The sequence below is a fragment of the Dendrobates tinctorius genome, unplaced genomic scaffold (assembly GCF_039654945.1).
Source record: "Dendrobates tinctorius isolate UK_male_01 unplaced genomic scaffold, ASM3965494v1 ptg000143l, whole genome shotgun sequence".
NCBI classification, from domain to species: Eukaryota; Metazoa; Chordata; class Amphibia; order Anura; family Dendrobatidae; genus Dendrobates; species Dendrobates tinctorius.
The window spans coordinates 17,469,001-17,486,195 of NW_027361810.1; the positions used below are offsets into that span (position 1 = coordinate 17,469,001).

Sequence of the window (17,195 nt, forward strand, 5' to 3'; positions counted from 1 at the left end):
CTATGTACAAGAATATAACTACTATAATACTGCCTCCTATGTACAAGAATATAACTACTATAATACTGCCTCCTATGTACAAGAATATAACTACTATAATACTGCCTCCTATGTACAAGAATATAAATACTATAATACTGCCTCCTATGTACAAGAATATAACTACTATAATACTGCCCCCTATGTACAAGAATATAACTACTATAATACTGCCTCCTATGTACAAGAATATAAATACTATAATACTGCTCCTATGTACAAGAATATAACTACTATAATACTGCTCCTATGTACAAGAATATAACTACTATAATACTCCCCCTATGTACAAGAATATAACTACTATAATACTGCCTCTATGTACAAGAATATAACTACTATAGTACTGCCTCCTATGTACAAGAATATAACTACTATAATACTGCTCCCTATGTACAAGAATATAGCTACTATAATACTGCCCCTATGTACAAGAATATCACTACTATAATACTGCCCCCTATGTACAAGAATATAACTACTATAATACTGCCTCCTATGTACAAGAATATAACTACTATAATACTGCCTCCTATGTACAAGAATATAACTACTATAATACTGCCTCCTATGTACAAGAATATAACTACTATAATACTGCCTCCTATGTACAAGAATATAACTACTATAATACTGCCCCCTATGTACAAGAATATAACTACTATAATACTGCTCCTATTTACAGGAATATAACTACTATAATGCAGTTATGGACAGGTTGTTTTTACAGAAATATTTCTTTAAAAGAACTTCATGCATCGATAACAGATGAAATGTTTCCTTTCAAGTGAAATAAAAAGTATTCAAAAAGACATAGAAGACATAATAATATCTTGTGCCATCTCATTTCTTATGAGAAGAACTCACCTGACTGGCGGTACAGTTAGACAGGCATGTCTTATTATCTTCCGCGAGGTAAAAATTAGTGGGGCAGGCACAGGTGTGTGACCGGTGGGGCGATAATAGACATAAGTGACTGCAGTCTCCGTTGTTAATTTTACAAGGGTGGTCAGGCACTACAAAGACAATGGCATAATACATCATATTTCCATGCATATAAAGTTAATTGAATTCTTTAATAAGACGCTTTAAACAGAAGAAGGGACCTAATAAAAAATTACACGAAATGCATTATGACAAGGACATGTATCCAGTCGTTAATAAAACGGTTACTCTGATACTGTGATAACAGGGCGCTCCTCGCACACTACATAAAAAGCCATTTAGCAAACCATCCAGTGAGTCCGGACGCATACAGATGAGGATACACCTGCACGCTGCTGACATCCGGAAATGAAAGATTACAGCTGCGTTACACAGAGCAACACTCAGATTTATTCACATTTAAACTGTTCATTAAAGCATCAAACTTCTGCAAGAATGTTACTGTTCATTCTACTTTAGTCTACAATTTTCATAGTCATGAAAATAAAGAAAACTCTTTGAATGAGAAGGTGTGTCCAAACTTTTGGTCTGTACTATGTATATATATATTATGCTATATTTTAAAGTAGACTTGTCAGCTCGGCAGGCAGCAGGCACAGCTATTTTATGGACTGGAATACATTGCTATAAGACTGCTGCCTATTGATTTATATATGTCCGATTTTCATACAGTATAAGTGAGTTCTGCAATTATATACAAGAAAACAGAGCACACCTTAATCCCAACCTTAAGGGGAATCTGTCTTTAGGTTTTTGCTATGTAAACTGAGGGCAGCTCAATTGATGGACCAAGAGCCTGATTCCAGTAATGTGTCACTATTACTTGGCTGTTTGGTGTAGTTTTGATTGAATGCATGTTTTATCTGCTGTAGATGTAGCAGTGCACAGAATGCTGAGTTGTTTATAAGCCCCACCCACACCACTGACTGGCAGCATTCTGTGTACATTGTGCACTGGACCAAGCTGCCAATCAGTGGTGGGGGCGGGGTTACACAGATTAGCCAGACTGCTTGGCATGAGAAAAATAGTCCTCCAGTGACAAACTCCTGATAAAACACTGCTGGGATCCATTGCATCTGTCCTGCTGCAACTGAGAGTGTTAAGTCCCCGCTGCCCATGTGCCTTCCTGCTTGCTGCATTCGAGCCCCAGGGTTTGTGTACTTACCCGAACATAAGACTTAGGGGATTCATCTCAACAGGTGAGCCAAACACTGCTTTTAACTCAGTACAAGCAGTTTCTGTAATTGCATACAAAAACAGAACTAACCCTAACTCTAACCCTAACCCTAACTCTAACCCTAACTCTAACCCTAACTCTAACCCTAACTCTAACCTTAACTCTAACCTTAACTCTAACCAAAAACCTAGCCTTACAGACTGGACCACATTGCTGTAATAATTGCATTTGTCAGTTATTAAATCACTGCTTCCCACTCAGCACAAGTGATAAGTGATTTCAGTAATGGCATACAATAAGATGGAGTTTTCATTAGATTTTGTACTGACTAGTTTTGGTTTGGGATCCATATTTTTATCACAATGTTTCAATTTCTGTTACTGCTCACTAAATTTACATTAAACTCAATTATTAAAAAGGTCTGCAGCTAGCTTTTTAGCTCCCCTAGTGATAGCTGTAAGCAACTACTATTTATCATTTAAAAGAAATTTCCCATTTAATACATTAACTTCACAAGAGAGATGATAAATAGAGATGAGCGTATTGATCTGCAAAAGGATCGAGTTTGAGTCAAATTTCCTAAAATTTGCTGTTCCATGTAAATTTGAATTCTTTGCAATTCGATTCAAGAAGATGGAAAAAAATAAATAAATGTCCTGATGGAAAAAAGTAACTAAAAAGAAAAAAGCATAAAACTCATCTTACTGCTCAACTCCCTGTCCACCTTGGGTGTTGCATGCCTTATGATTCTCAGGGCCTCTTCTTTCAGCCATCAAGACCCTCATCTGCCTGTTCTTCACTACTGAGCTGGGACTTCTGGCCATGACCACATACTAAGGGTTACTGCATGCCGTAAGTTGTGATGTGGTGATCTGACAAAGCGACAGAACCCCAGAGGTCTGGTTAAAGTCCGAAGTCCTGGTCTATGGTGAAGAACAAGCAGATGAGTTGAACGAAGGCTGAAAGCAAAGGTTCCAATCAACGGACGGCGGGCAATGAGCAGTGGGAGAGGTGAGGTATCAGGACTTTTTTGTTTTTTTACATCTTATGTTTATTATGCTCTGATGTGTGGAGAGACTCCAGATTATTATAAGAAACTTTCATCTTGTGGCGTATGAAAAATCAAACTTCCGGGGGAAATTTGTGTGAACCAGCAAATTCCAATTTCAAACAATCTGCTCATCGCTAGTGATAACTGTATAATTGCTAAAAGTCCAATTCCTGGGACCTTATCGATCCCAAGAATAGGGATCCCTTAAAGTCCCCTATGGGAAAGGAGCAGTGATGTGCATATTTGACAGAGATAACTGTCCTATTAGTTCTATAAAACATGTGTAGATGTGATAAATGTAGCAATAGGGAACACCCCTTTATGGAAACAAGCAATGTTGGTCTTCTCGAACTAACATTTTGGAATTCTGAAAAAAAAACAAAAAACCTTTTTTATTACATTTTACATTTTGCATCTATTACCTTCATTATATGATCAGTATTATTACTGCTTATTCAATATAGTTTTTCTTAGGATACACCTTGAAAAAATTATTATTTAATATACTTAAACAGAATATAGTATTTTTATGCCCTATTACTTTTTTTTAGCTGATGGAGCTGCGAGGCAGGCTTTCTTTTTCGGTGCAGGATCACATCCCTTTCTGCTCTGCATCTCATCGGTGTCATTTTGAACTAAACTATGACTCTTTACTTTAAGAGTTTTTTACGTTAAAGTTAATGGCTTCGTTATCTCTGGAAGAGTCTTAGACAATGAATGAGAATAAATAGAGCGGTGGTATGAATATGTGGCCACCACTCCAATCCGATAGAACGCATCAGACCTCTGTTCTTGGGATGGTAGGTTTAACCAGCAGTTTCATCCCACCAAAATGCAAGTTGTCACCTATTTTTGTGTAAAGGTTGACTTTAAAGTAGCACTCCTCCTCATCCTCCCATCAAATTTGCATCCTTTTAATATATTGCACTCATAATACTATATATCAATGTGTACCTACAATTCCTATTTTTTTCTTTCTACCCAGAGAATTCTTCTCTTTTCCATTAGGTCTGTGAAATCACATGATTACAAACTGACTAGCTGAATCCTTCTAAGCTCTATGTATAAACAGGATGTCTATTTTTCCTGCTTGAGTCATCACTGTAAAAGTCCCTGGAAAGGGGAGGAGTGAAGGAGCTGGGTCAGGAGTTGAAGAGGGGAATAATCAATGCAGTGGCCAAAGCCTTCATGTTTCTACATAGAGCAACGAAAAAAGAAGAATGAACTGAGTAGAAAGGCAAAATGAGCAATTGTAAGTACACAGTGCTGTATAATATGGTGACTGAGATATATTAAAAGGATAAAAACTTTGATGGGAGTACTTCTTTAAATGTTGGGACTAACCCTGGTTATATATATATATATTTGATGATTCACATGCACGAGCCGCAGGTATCATGCAAATATCTGTAGATGTAACATCACCAGCACAACTCAACTCCTGATGCAGAATTAATCGGAGTCATATTACCCCCCTGTACCCAAGTCCCCTTCAAACATGTTGGGTTGTAATTTATTTTATTTTCTTTCCTTCATTTTTCTATTTTTTTTCCAAAGTAAAAATGTAAGTGAAAGGAATGTATCCTCTTGAGGTGGAGAGATAAGTGCCATCTGTATTTTAAAGTTGGCAAAAGTCTTATTTTTTAATTTTGATATTTACAAATTCCCAATTACCCTTTCAAAAAAGCTTTTCCTTCTACTATACTTCGCTATAAATTATAATGAGTTCCCTCTCTTGGAGCCAGATTTCCCCAGGGCAAAAGGGTCAAGTGCATGTTCCAAAGAACTTCTTTGAAAACTTTTTGAAAAATAACTATGTCCCAGCATCATGCAAATTGCTTGAAGACGCAAATGAAACAAAGGGTACGAAGTAACATGAAAGTGATAATCACCATCGGGCTGTCGATAAGTGTGGTAAACTTCAATATCCGATATGGTATGCCAAGAGTTAAGCAGTAGGGTCTTGTCTGCTCCAGAGGTTTTGTGGGCTCGGCTCAGTGACTTGGTTTTGCCGTCTGTCCAGTAGATGTAGTCTTCAAACAACGTTAATGCTATCACGCCCTGGATCTCTTGGTTGGGGACTGTAATCAGAAATGATAAGATTAATGAGACAACAGATGCAACCGCTACATAATGTCTTATGAGTCATTACGGTGACAAGCTTTCTGGCTGTACCGACTCCAATATCCAGAATTGAACGCAAAAACCACTAAGGTTGTCTGCGGCCAACCACTGGGAGGAAAATGACCGGCTTTAGCTAACAAGGACATTACCTGAATTACAGCCTACAAAACAAATGGCATGTTAAATATTAAAGAGACACTTAGGGCTTACGTGGAAAAGTCATTACTCTTAACCGTATAACAGCGATATCGTAATTGTAAGGATACTGCTATACTACGACAACTGGCATTTACAGGATCTGTATCTTGCTTTTAAAAGTTTGTTTTTCTTAAAAAAGAGCATACTTTCTATTTTGTGTTGTTTGTTTATTTAAAATAAACTCTTAGGGTATGTTCCCACGGTCAGTAAACACTGCGGGTTGGATGCTTCGTACAGCGGCCAGATGTTACAGCATAGTGGATGGGATTTCATGATATCCCATCTCCACTATGCGTGCAGGGACGCCTCCGGCATCCCTGCGTAACCGGACATGCGACGCGTCTTTCCAGATCGCAGCAAGTCTATTTATCTTGCGGAGATGCTCAGTCTCCGCAAGATAAATATCACCATTCAATGTATAGGACGCGGTGATTCTGCAAGTTTCAATAAACACATGCATAATCACCTGCCGTTCAAAAGCCGGCTGCGCTTTGGACAGAGCGGACATGTGTGGCATCCAAAGCACTGCCGGTTTCTGCCCGTGGGAACATACCCTGACATTTGGAATCAAATATTTCCAAGAATTGCCTGGTTTAAATAATCCCTTTTTTTAACCCCTTCTTGAACTTAACTGGTGATTTTTTATTTTTTTTTGCACTTTTGCTTTTCCCTGCCTTTATTCCTGGACTCATAACTTCAATTGACATAGCCGTATGAGGGATTGTTTTTTGTTTGTTTTTCTGCCGGACGAGTTGTAATTTTGATTGACACCATTCATTTTATCAACTAATGTACTGAAAAATGGGAAAAAAATCCTAGAGGGGTGAAATGATGAAAAAAAATGTAATTCCACCGTTTTCCACCTTGGCTCATTTATTTGGCAACATGATTCTTCACATCAGCCATACAAAAGTCGCAAACTTTTTTTTAGAGTTTAAATTTAAAGAAAATGTTTGCTTCTGTCAATTTTTTTTTAGATCTTTAACCTTCTTATTTTTTGGTCAAGGGATTTCTAATGAGGGCTTTTTATATTAATGCGAGCTGACAATTTTATTTTACCATTTCGGGGTACATGACGTTTCAAGCATTTTTTATGATACTTTTACAAGAGGTACAGCAAAAAATAAAAACAGAAATTTTGGCATTTCTATGCTTTTTTTTACCTTCATTAAGTTTAATGTACGGGATAATTAATCTTATACTGTGACATTGCAAGCCATTAGCACTCGGCCAATACATATTGTTGGGGTGGGATGTTGAGTGGTTTTGGGCATCTAAAGAAGTGCATTTTGGGAATTAAGATAAATGCTGTTTTCATAGATATTATAGGGTTCAAAAGCAGTGATTTGGCAAACTATGAGTGCTGAAGATATAGGCAGGTGCTGGCTGAATTAGGCTAGTTTCACACTTGCGTTCAGGAGGGCTGTGGATGGCTGCCTACTTCCTCCCTGAAGCTCTGCCTATGCTCCGCCTACTTCTGTAGGTGTCCTGTTTTTCCCTGCGTACCTGTCTTTAACATTGGGTACGCAGGGACATGCATTGTATGCAGATGTGTCCGCATGCGGCAATTTGACATGTGCGGCGACCGCACTGAAACGCAAAATTTTGCGTTTCCGAGCCGTCGCCGCACACGGCAAATCGCCGCATGTGGATGCATCCGTATACAACGCATGTCCCTGCGTACCCAATGTTAAAGACAGGTACGCAGGGAAAAACAGGACACCTACAGAAGTAGGCAGAGCTTCAGGGAGGAAGAAAGGAGGAAGTAGGCAGCCATCCGCAGCCCTCCTGAACGCAAGTGTGAAACCAGCCTTACACAGCTGACATATATTTTGTATGGAGCAGACTCAGTTCTTGTGCCCACTTCATGCACCTAAATCGGACATGTGGCATACATTTTTGTAACATGTCAAAAAGGGGATAAAGTGTAATTTTCATATCCATAAAATGTTATTTATGACATATCCATAGATTAGTTCAGAGTTGTATGATAGGCTCACAGCCTGTTAGGGTTGTTGGATTGCACTAAATAAAGTAAATAAGGTGCAATCGCAACCCGGGGTCCACTGTGCAGAGATGTAACCACCACGCAGCACTAAAAAATATAAGTATCAAACTCAGCTAACCACCGAGAGGCACTGAAGAATAAGAAGTGTGCAATACCCTGTTAAACCCTCAGGGGTAAAAGTAAATAGGACACTAGGTGTGGAACCCTATCATTCTCCCAGGATAGTCTAGGCTAAGGGTTGGTCTTGCTCTGTAACTCAGCTGTGCTAACCGCACACAAGACGGAAACAGATGCTAAGCCAAGCGGGGGTTTCTCACCCTACACTACCTGCCTAGACAAACAGTCACTGGTATTAGAGCGACGCACGCGTGCAAATCGAGTGATAGCGTATCCACCTGCACACACCAAAACATAAATGATGCTAGCATGCCCGCGTGCAGCACTGGAAGCCTTTTATGCTCTAGGCTCCACCCCAAACACTAACACCCAGTCCGATGGGGCGTCACCCATAGGTCAATCCAGAGCTGCCACATCACCAGAGCAGTCAGCATCTGAGCACCAATGAGAAGGCGCCACATAAGGGACATGCTCAGTAAGATGATTTCTGGACTCTAGAGGGTAGGGCTGCCTCTGTATACCACTGGTCACCATAGACTTAGCTGGAGAGCCAGCAGTAACCACATGGATGCTACAAAGCAGTGCAATACACTGGGACAGACGCCTGTGCAAAGCAACAATCCCAGAGGTTGGGCCTGAATGGAAGAACACTGCACCAGACAGTGGAAGAATCCCGGCGCCAACACAGCCCACCTTTAGGATCTGCACCAATTTAAAAGAAAAAATAAATCAATTTTCTACTATTAAATATGGAAATTTGGCAGTGCATGCATCATTGTGAAAGAAGAGAGGGTCCATTGTGCGCCGATACTTCCACAAACTTCTATGGGAGTTCGGAAAATACTCAAAGTGTGCTCACTTATTTTTAAAAATCCCAAGAAGGGATCTAGCTAGAAAAACGTGCATGTCAGGTCCTCTCTCCTTTCACGATGTCAGGTCCTCTCTCCATTCACAATGAGATATTCTCAAAATGTGCACTTAGGTGCCGTTATCATTCATAAGCCATCAGATACAAAAACAAATTACAATTACACGTTAAAAATAAGTAATTAATTAAAAAACTATTTTAATTAGTTGATCACAATCTTTTTGGTACCATAGGCATGACGATTTCTTCTATGACAAATGTTAACCCCTTCCTGACGAGGTGATTTTCCATTTTTGCACTTTCTCTTCTTTCCCCTTCTTTCAAGACCTATAACTTTTTTATTGTTTCAGCTACAAAGCTGTATGAGGACTTGTTTTTTGAAAGAAGAGTTGTGTGCTTTTTGAATGACACCTTTCATTTTATCATATGATGCTCTGAAAAGCAGAGAAAAAATTCCAAGTATGTCAAAATCACTAAAAAGGCGCAATTCTGTAATTCTCTTTGGCGTTTTTTTTATTTGCTGTGCACATTATCCGGTAAAACTAACCTGAAAATATGATTCTCCATTTCGGTATAATTAAGATGATGCCAAAATGTATAGTTTTTTTTTCAAATTTTTAAAAATGTTTTTTTTTCACATTTAACTGTATTTGCTCGTCCCCTTAGGGGACTTGAATTTATGATTGTCTGATTGCTTCTACTATATATACCAATACGACAGTATTACTATGAATAGCAGAAATCACAATCTCCTATGAATGCCAGGCACAACCTGATTTCACAGGCACGGAGTTCTACAACAGAATCCCGGCTGTTATGGAAACGCATCAGAACCTAGTGATCACATCATGGGAGCGCCGATGGGTTCATAGAATGAAGCGCCCCACCACCATTAAATAGCATTCAACAAGTTAACAGCACAGGTGGAGCTCCATCACATCCGTGGCTGTTTGAGGCAGATGATTGCTGTATGACACAGCCATCATCTGTCAGGAAACATGCGGGCTCAGCTTGTGAGCCTGCATCAAAGTCAGAGAGTTGGCATATGACGTAACTGTACATGACATGTCAATAGGGGAATTAAAACGTTGCTGGCTGTGGACTATCCTTAATAATCAGATCCCAAAGTAATCACTGCTGCACCCCCCCAGTGTTTAGCTGCAATATGTGGGGAAACCTGGCTCCCAGTGTTTAATTTCCCTGCAGTGCCTCCACAGGGGAAATTAAACAATCAGTAGCTTGTCTTTGTATTGCAGAACAGGAACATGTCTTCCAGAGTGAGAGAGACTCTTTGTAACAACCATCCATTATGGCCAAGAGTGAAGGATCTGGATTGATTGACAATTCTGATCCTGCAGGCGGAGGCGGAGATCCAGCCAGCTTCAGAGCAGCGCTTCCAAATTTCATAGAAAGCAGTTTGTAAGCGCTGTTCTTCTTGCTTAGAACGGCCACCTCTGAAAGAATGCAGCAGTGGCAGGTAACCTGGGCAATGAACGGTAAACAATAAAACTAAAATTCCCTCCCTTCTTGAAAATAGAAAGGATTTTTAATAACAAGTAAATTACAATGTCGATTGTTTTTACAAGTATTTTGCAATTTTACCCATGTATGATCAGACAATCCAATTTTTAATAAGATAATCCTTAAAGAAATTGAAATAATCTGCATTATTGGAAAATAATATAGTAAAGGTTTTTTAAAAAAACTGCATCATTCTTTTTTGTTAGCAATAAAAATCTTCTCCGTACAATAATTCTACAATTTGCTTTTTGAGATCCAATTTAACGAGGTCTGAACAAGGCAAAACTTTCACTACCATAAAACAACTTATATGAGACGCCAAAACATCCCTGAGCTTTTATGGTGTATGAATATCAACAACTCATTTCGGACCTACTGCTGTCATGTCATAATGAAGCACCGCTACGACATTAAAAAAAAAAAAGTTTTGTATCATAAAACCTCTTCTAATAATAACAAAAGCTCTTGTAAATCTTCAGTTTATAGACTAAGGGATGCTTTCTCCTAAGATCGGAGAGAAAAAAAATCTACTTTATTTTCTTTTTTTATTGGGCTTAAATTCCAAGTCGAAAGTTAATTACAAAAAAGTTTGCCGTTAACCGCAGGAATCTTGACGACAAATTAGTATTCTGATGCCAATGTTACTTGTCTAATAACAAGATCTGACTTTCATCCAACAGACTAAATTACTTTTCACCAGTTGACTTGTTATTCAAAGATAGACCGGGCATATCTGTTTAAGTATTCCAGCCGAAGCTTAAACAGTAGAAAATATATCAATTTAAGAATATGTACAGATCTGAAAAGCCTCTGCGGAAATTCGACTTTTCCTTTAGTAACAAATCTATTAAGAAAAAATAAAGTCTTCGTTAAGGAGTTAAGAAGAATTAGAGGAAAAGTTTGAAGGATTGGAAGTGGTGAAAGTTTATGTTGTTGATGGCGGTTCATCGGTATGATGACAATGTAGTTTGTAGATATTGACCTATTTGTCAAATAAAACTGCGACTGACAGGAAAATTAAAGAGTTGCTTCCATCATTAAAAGTTATCATCCGTCCTTGAAATCAGTGGAGGTCCAAACAGATATCTCCAGAAGTCCCATGGAGAACGAATTAATGGAGTTGGCCAATACTTTTTTTATTAATGTCCTATCCCAATGGCTCATTCACGTGACCATAAGTATGATTTGATGGATTACACTTGGACCAATGTTATTCTATGGGGCCGTTGATATGGCCAATTTTTTTTTTCTTTCGTGGACCAACCTGGTCTCACGAAAAAAGTAACAGCATGCTTGAGTTTGATTAGATATTTGGATCACACACGGCCATGCAAGTCAAGGAGTTGATGGAAAAACTTGTAAACCTAACACTCAACTTTAGGATATTCAGAAGAATATTTATTGTAGTACGTAAAAAAAGTTTCGGTCAAATTTTGACCTTCAGTTACGTACTGTACCAAATACATGGTAATAGGTAATAAACCTATTGTGAAGATTCATGTGCTCTTAATTGGAGTGTTCCGTCCCACTGCCTGTTGTAGTATGCTTATAGAAGCAAGTAGATGGGGCAAAATATGCGCGTATGCTGTTTACTGGGGAGATCCATCCCACAGCCTTGTGTTAGCCAGTAGATGGGGCATGATGTGCCTCCAGACACAGTATCCACTGCATGTCTCAGTACCGCATCCTAACAAGTATGCTCGCTCATCCCTAGTCTGAATACATCTGCATCCGGCTGGGCTCCCATACAATGATACTACTAACTTATTCAGTGCTTGAAGGGTCCAATAGTAAGTAGGAAAAAAAAGAAGATTTTTTTACAGGAGACCCAAAAAAAAATTGGTCGCCCAACCCAAACAATCCATAAACTATAGCAAGATCACGCTTCATTCTTTTTTATGAGTTGTCATAAAACCATCTACCAAAGTCAAAAGCAAGGAAAAACCATTGGAAAATAACTATTTTTTTTTTTTTTTCCCCTTACAAACTTTTTACACAGTTATTTTCCATTAATTGCACTGTATTATGCAACAATATCTACACGGAATCATATTTATTAACTGACATTGTATCTAATGTCACACTTATTCCGAGCTGGAGAAAATAGTACTAGAAGTTAGACACATTAGCAGAAAATATTATAAAAGCTGATATCCATTATGTCAAAATGTGTTATAATTGTTGGTTTCTGTGGAGTTCCAGCTCTGTGCGGTGATTATCATCCTAGCTGTCAAGCCTCCTGGAAAAGGCAATATAATTCAATGTTTTACTGGTTGAGATAGATCCCTATGGTAACTGGCTTTACTTTTCTGCTTGCCTTTAGCTTTTATTGTGTTGTAAACAATAGCTCTTTTCTATTGTTATAAAGTAGCAACCCATAAAATACACAACGTCCAACGTGCATAAAAACGTAAAAAAGGATGGCGGGTGCCTGGCCTAAAGCTCATTGATAACGCATGAACAATAAAAACGGTTGTTGAATTTTTTTTTTGCATTTTTTTTTCATCGCCTTTCCCTAATTGCTTTTAATACTTTGCAATATAATCTTGTATCGCTTGTATGGTTCTGTATCAGCCTGTACGGAGGTAATTAGATTGGCTCTCAAACATAGCAAAAAATGTTTCGGTATTAGAGAAGAAAGGTTGAAAATGGTAACATATTAAAAATATACAGTATCTATTAGGGACATTGATAGAATCATAGAAGAAATGTTAAAATAAAAGATCAATACAAATTTTTTTTTTTTTTTTTTAATTTATTTTACAAAATTATAGAGCATCACCAGATGGGAAAAAATATTATCTTGATTTACTACAGTGAAAGTGAATTAATGTTATCATTTCCAGGTGAAAAGGTTTACAGTAGAACGAGATGTCTTATTTTAGAGAAAATACAAAAAAAGGAGAAAAAAAAGGCCAGAGACACTGAAGCACCCGTGTCCCGACCTTCCCTCACAGAAAACTGTAATCCACTGCTCAGCGTACCTGCATCTCCAGGTTCGGGTCCCCCTGGGCACTTCCCAAGTGGCGATGGCCCCTCTCCCATGCGACTTCCAGTAATTGAGACACAGTCCATAGTAAATTGAAGTTTCTTTACTGATAACTTCACACAATATATACACAGTTGGCACATCATGGGATACACATTCATCTTTACTTGCTTCCTCAGCTTTCCCTGCTTTGCTGACACTTCTACACGGCACACGTCCGGACTGGACCGTCTTAGACTGCTTCCCAGCTTCTTCCTGGCCTAATCTGATGACAATTCCTTCTGCCTGTTTCACCTCAGACTTGAAATCATCCGCCATCCGGTTTAGCTGCCCCTGGAAAAGCATCCGGCCCGTTTGTACCGCTCCCTGCAAAGCTTCAGCATCCTTCTGTTTCTCGCTCCAACCGACTCCCGACCTAAAGGCATCCACCCAGGCTATGAGTCACCACATCTTCTCTCTACTGTACTGGCCCACTGCAATGATGTACAGTGGCCGTGGATAACGTGGGCTGTCGCTGCTTAATGTTAAGTGGCTGCCGAGCCGTCCTGAGCCTATATCCCATGAGAACACTTTGAGCACCGTGGCCACGTCTGAACTAACTTCCCTTTTCCTCTAACCTTAATTCCCGGCAGTCCCTCCTACTCTTAACCCTATCCCCACTAACTGTTCTATGTACTAGAGTGCCCCCCTCTAGTGTCCAACCAAGAGCACTACGCTTTCTCTATGCTATAAGTGACAAACACGAAATGCAGTAAACACTATCACAACTATGTGCAAGTAAACGCAATAATACAGTAAAGCGTGAAGACAAAACGATGGTAATACCCAGAAGGGGTAGCAGTATCAATTCATATGTGGGGAAATACATGTAAACATGTAGCAGTACCAATTAGCAAAGAGTAATAAATACAACAAGGAACATTTTTACTTAACCCCTTTACACTTTCACCCTACTGAAGAAAGAAAGGAAGAGAGAGGAACCTGCTGACCATAAGAGCTTATACCCTACAGGAGAAAGAAAGGAAGAGAGAAGAACCCCCTGACCATAAGAGCTTATACTCTATTGGAGAGAAGACCTCGCTGATAGTGTTGAGCATTCCGATACTGCAAATATCGGGTATCGGCCGATATTCGCTGTATCGGAGTTCCGATACAGAGTTCTGATATTTTTACAATATCGAATACCGGAATCGGAAGTTCCCATAATGCAATGAGCCAGTTGTGTTAGCCATGTTAACTAATGGCATGGCTGTTATTGGCTGCTGAAATTATGTCATCATGATGCGCGGTCTGTGCGGGCCTGCCGGGGGTCTGTGCGGGCCTGCCGGGGGTCTGTGTGGGCTGCCGGGGGCCTGTGCGGGCATGCCGGGGGTCTGTGCGGGCTTGCTGGGGGTTGTGTGTGTGTGCAGGCATGGTCCGATGGGACTACAAGTCCCATCGGGCTATGCCTGCTACAATGACAGTGATTGACACATTAGCCAATGATGGGACAGTAGTAGACCCATCATCTGGCTAATGTAAAAAAAAAAACATACATACTACACACAGTACATACTACTTACATACTACATACATACTACATTCATACAACATACATACATACTTCATATATACTACATTCATACAACATACATACTAAATACATACTACATATATACTACATTCATACAGCATACACACATACTACATAATGCATATATAGTACATTCATACAACATACATACATACTACATTCATACAACATACATACTACATACATACTACATATATACTTCATTCATACAACATACATATGTACTACATAATACATATATACTACATATATACTACATTCATGCAACATGCATACATACATACTACATACATACAACATGCTACATACATACAACATACATACATACATACTACATACAATACATTCATACAATACATACATATAGACATACAGTACATATAACAGAGTACATACTCACCATCACTTGTCACTTTGATCCCCGAAGCCAGTGTCATCTCACTGTAAAAAATATTAAAATAACAAACAGGCAATATACTCCCTGATCTGCAGAAATCCACGAGTGTCCCACGATGATCTCCTGCAGTGCATCACTGAAAGGTTGCTATAGTTCACTGGTCTCACTTTATGGCAAAAGCTGCGTGGGAACTTCCTCACACAGCAATGCCAAAAGTGAGACTAGGGACTATTTCTTTACAGTGGCGGAGGAAAACAGTGCGGAAGGATACCTATCTCCCGTCATTGTATTCCTGAAGCCCCTAGAGAGCAGTCGCATCAGCTGATGCTGCTGTTCTCCATGGGAGATCGTCGTGGGACACTCGTGGATTTCTGCGGATCAGGGAGTATATTGGTTGTTTGTTATTTTAATATTTTTTACAGATGACACTGGCTTCGGGGATCAAAGTGACAAGTGATGGTGAATATGTACTCTATGTTATATGTACTGTATGTCTATATGTATGTATTGTATGAATGTATGAATGTATTGTATGTAGCATGTATGTTGTATGTCTGTAGCATGTTTTATGTATGTTGTATGTATGTAGTATGTACTATGTATGTATGTTGTATGAATGTAGTATATATGTAGCATGTATGTAGTATGTATGTATGTTGCATGAATGTAGTATATATGTAGTATGTATGTTGTATGAATGTAGTATATATGTAGTATGTAGTATGTATGTATGAATGTAGTATATATGTAGTATGTATGTAGTATGTATGTATGTTGTATGAATGTAGTATATATGTAGTATGTATGTATTATGTAGTATGTATGTTGTATGAATGTATTATATATGTAGTATGTATGTATGTACAGTGCCTACAAGTAGTATTCAACCCCCTGCAGATTTAGCAGGTTTACACATTCGGAATTAACTTGGCATTGTGACATTTGGACTGTAGATCAGCCTGGAAGTGTGAAATGCACTGCAGCAAAAAAGAATGTTATTTCTTTGTTTAATTTTTTTTTAAATTGTGAAAAGTTTATTCAGAGGGTCATTTATTATTCAACCCCTCAAACCACCACAATTCTGTTTGGTTCCCCTAAAGTATTAAGAAGTATTTCAGGCACAAAGAACAATGAGCTTCACATGTTTGGATTAATTATCTCTTTTTCCAGCCTTTTCTGACTATTTAAGACCCTCCCCAAACTTGTGAACAGCACTCATACATGGTCAACATGGGAAAGACAAAGGAGCATTCCAAGGCCATCAGAGACAAGATCATGGAGGGTCACAAGGCTGGCAAGGGGTATAAAACCCTTTCCAAGGAGTTGGGCCTACCTGTCTCCACTGTTGGGAGCATCATCCGGAAGTGGAAGGCTTATGGAACTACTGTTAGCCTTCCACGGCCTGGACAGCCTTTGAAAGTTTCCTCCCGTGCCGAGGCCAGGCTTGTCCGAAGAGTCAAGGCTAACCCAAGGACAACAAGGAAGGAGCTCCGGGAAGATCTCATGGCAGTGGGGACATTGGTCTCAGTCAATACCATAAGTAACGTACTCCACCACAATGGTCTCCGTTCCAGACAAGCCCATAAGGTACCTTTACTTTCAAAGCGTCATGTCAAGGCTCATCTACAGTTTGCTCATGATCACTTGGAGGACTCTGAGACAGACTGGTTCAAGGTTCTCTGGTCTGATGAGACCAAGATCGGGATCTTTGGTGCCAACCACACACGTGACGTTTGGAGACTGGATGGCACTGCATACGACCCCAAGAATACCATCCCTACAGTCAAGCATGGTGGTGGCAGCATCATGCTGTGGGGCTGTTTCTCAGCCAAGGGGCCTGGCCATCTGGTCCGCATCCATGGGAAGATGGATAGCACGGCCTACCTGGAGATTTTGGCCAAGAACCTCCGCTCCTCCATCAAGGATCTTAAGATGGGTCGTCATTTCATCTTCCAACAAGACAACGACCCAAAGCACACAGCCAACAAAACCAAGGCCTGGTTCAAGAGGCAAAAAATCAAGGTGTTGGAGTGGCCTAGTCAGTCTCCTGACCTTAACCCAATTGAAAACTTGTGGAAGGAGCTCAAGATTAAAGTCCACATGAGACACCCAAAGAACCTAGATAACTTGGAGAAGATCTGCATGGAGGAGTGGGCCAAGATAACTCCAGAGACCTGTGCCGGCCTGA

General features: G+C 39.5%; 1 protein-coding gene across 1 annotated transcript in view; it reads right to left on the bottom strand.

The window, feature by feature from the left end:
* The window catches only part of LRP1B (LDL receptor related protein 1B), a 1,871,059-nt gene that overhangs the window by 207,853 nt on the left and 1,646,011 nt on the right, over positions 1-17,195 (bottom strand). Inside the window, exons 61-62 of the mRNA XM_073545568.1 lie at positions 5,105-5,293; positions 907-1,055 (exon numbers count right to left, since the gene is read on the bottom strand). Coding sequence (XP_073401669.1) covers positions 907-1,055; positions 5,105-5,293 — 338 coding nt within the window. The remainder of the gene's footprint in view (positions 1-906; positions 1,056-5,104; positions 5,294-17,195) is intronic.